Source organism: Varanus komodoensis, unplaced genomic scaffold (assembly GCF_004798865.1).
Source record: "Varanus komodoensis strain SLA01 unplaced genomic scaffold, ASM479886v1 scaffold30, whole genome shotgun sequence".
Taxonomy (NCBI): domain Eukaryota; kingdom Metazoa; phylum Chordata; class Lepidosauria; order Squamata; family Varanidae; genus Varanus; species Varanus komodoensis.
This window is the reverse complement of record NW_025335762.1, coordinates 10,158,866-10,160,841: the sequence shown is the minus strand read 5'-3', so window position 1 is coordinate 10,160,841 and position 1,976 is coordinate 10,158,866. Positions and strand designations below refer to the sequence as shown.

Below are 1,976 nucleotides of genomic sequence, written 5' to 3'. Positions count from 1 at the left end.
CCCTCCTCCGGGTACTCACCCTCCTAATCTCATTCACAGAGGGTTCCCGGAGAAGGGCTTTCTCTGCGGTGGCGCCCCATCTATGGAATGCACTCCCCAGAGAGGTCCGCCTGGCGCCATCGTTATTTGTTTTTCGGTGCCAGGCTAAGACCATTTTATTTAAAACTTATTTTAATTGCTAAATTATTGTATTTATTAGGATTTTAAATTAGCCGAGAATGCACCGGGGGTTTAAAATGGGTTTTGTTTTTTTTTGTATTTTTTGTGAGCCGCCCTGAGGCTTTGTTGCGATGGGGGCAGCATAGAAATGTTTTAAATAAATAAATAAATAAATAAATAAAATATCAACATTAGCAACAACTGTTTGTCTAAAAACATTTTGAAGTTTGAGGATACATGTGCTGTGTTGCCATTCCCTTTATGTCATTAGATTACTTTTAAACTGTTTGCCTTAAATTTGGAAATTTATGTGATGGGAACTAAAGATTCCTGTTACTATTTTTCATTGTAGGTGATGGATGATTTTTCAAGGCAGGTTGATAGGATAGACTGGCCTTCTGGATCCCCAGCAACAATAAACTACACAGCGTTGGACAGCTACCTTAGTAAATACCAGGTAAGATTGAACCAAGTAGGTATTGAACTACTCATTTGAAGGGGAAGAAGCTGTAAATTGGGTATTTGTGTAAGGTCACCAGCTCAAGACATGCAGCATGGTATCTTTTGTAGGAAATGGGTACTGGGGCAAGTAGACAAAAAGGTTTACTGGGAGAAGGAGGCCCATTGCAGAAGGATTCTTCGCAAGGCTGAGGCTGATTATGAGCTGAGACTTGCAAAGAGTATCAGGAGCAACAAACGGGGCTTCTATCAACACATAAATAACAAGAGGAAGGAGAGACAGGCGGTGGGACTGCTTAATAAGGAAGAAGGAGATGCAGTGACTGATGTGTGGGAACAGGCACAGGTGCTAAATGATTATTTTGCCTCTGTGTTTTCTCCAAAGCAGGACAGGGGAGGGACCGGATGAGGCCAGTCATTTAGGGACACAGATTAGAGTCACCCCTCCAGAAGTCGAGGAACTCCTCAGGCCACTGGACATTACAGAAGCGCCAGGCCTTGCCCTGACAGGTTACATCCAAGGGTACTTTAGGAGTTGGGGGGGGTTCTCTCACACCCACCGGCCTCCCTTTTTGAGGCCTCGTGGAGAATGGATGCGATTTCAGAGGACTGGAGGGTGGCATCAGTGCTCCAAGTTTTCAAAAAGGGTAGTAGAGGGGACATGGGGACAAGACAAACCAGTTAACTTTACATCCATTCTAGGAAAGACAATGGAAAGGCTCATAATAGTGGGAGATCTAGTGACCCTAGATAGGGAAGGGAGCTTGGCAGCCACAACAACAGGTCCTGCCAGACGAACCTTGTGGAATTCTATGACAAGGTGGCTAGACGGAGGGAACACAGTGGATGTGGTTTATGTGGATTTCAGCAAGGTCTTTGACAAAGTGCTGCATGATCTCCTGCTTGAGAAATTGAGGCGCTTCGGGATGGACTGATGCACTTCAGGGGTGTTCCAGGACAGGTTGGGCATGTACATGGTAGGCATGTCAGGAGCGAAGCTGGCTGGAGCCGAGGGTCAGACTAGATGGCCCAGGAGACCCCTCTGACTCACTCTATTTTTAGGTTTCTGAACTGAAATAGATTTTATGTTATTGGCTACTGGAATGTGTTGCATAATTTTCACTCAAATGTTGTCTTACATGTTTTTTTACTAGCATTCAGTCTGCTAATTTAAAAAAAATCAATTGTTCTTACTGAATCACTGTCTGATATACTTTGATCTAAGATGTTGCTTTGCTAGTAACATTAATCTCACATGTATGATTACTGCTTGTTTTTACTATATTGTGTAAGACGTGGCTTACAAGAACTCATGATATTTATTTATTTATTTATTTAAAACATTTCTATGCCGCCCC

The 1,976-nt window shown here is 43.2% G+C and overlaps 1 protein-coding gene across 1 annotated transcript in view; it reads left to right on the top strand.

The window, feature by feature from the left end:
• Positions 1–1,976, top strand: part of YKT6 (YKT6 v-SNARE homolog) — a 15,265-nt gene that overhangs the window by 6,581 nt on the left and 6,708 nt on the right. The window contains exon 5 of the mRNA XM_044437298.1: positions 512–616. Coding sequence (XP_044293233.1) covers positions 512–616 — 105 coding nt within the window. The remainder of the gene's footprint in view (positions 1–511; positions 617–1,976) is intronic.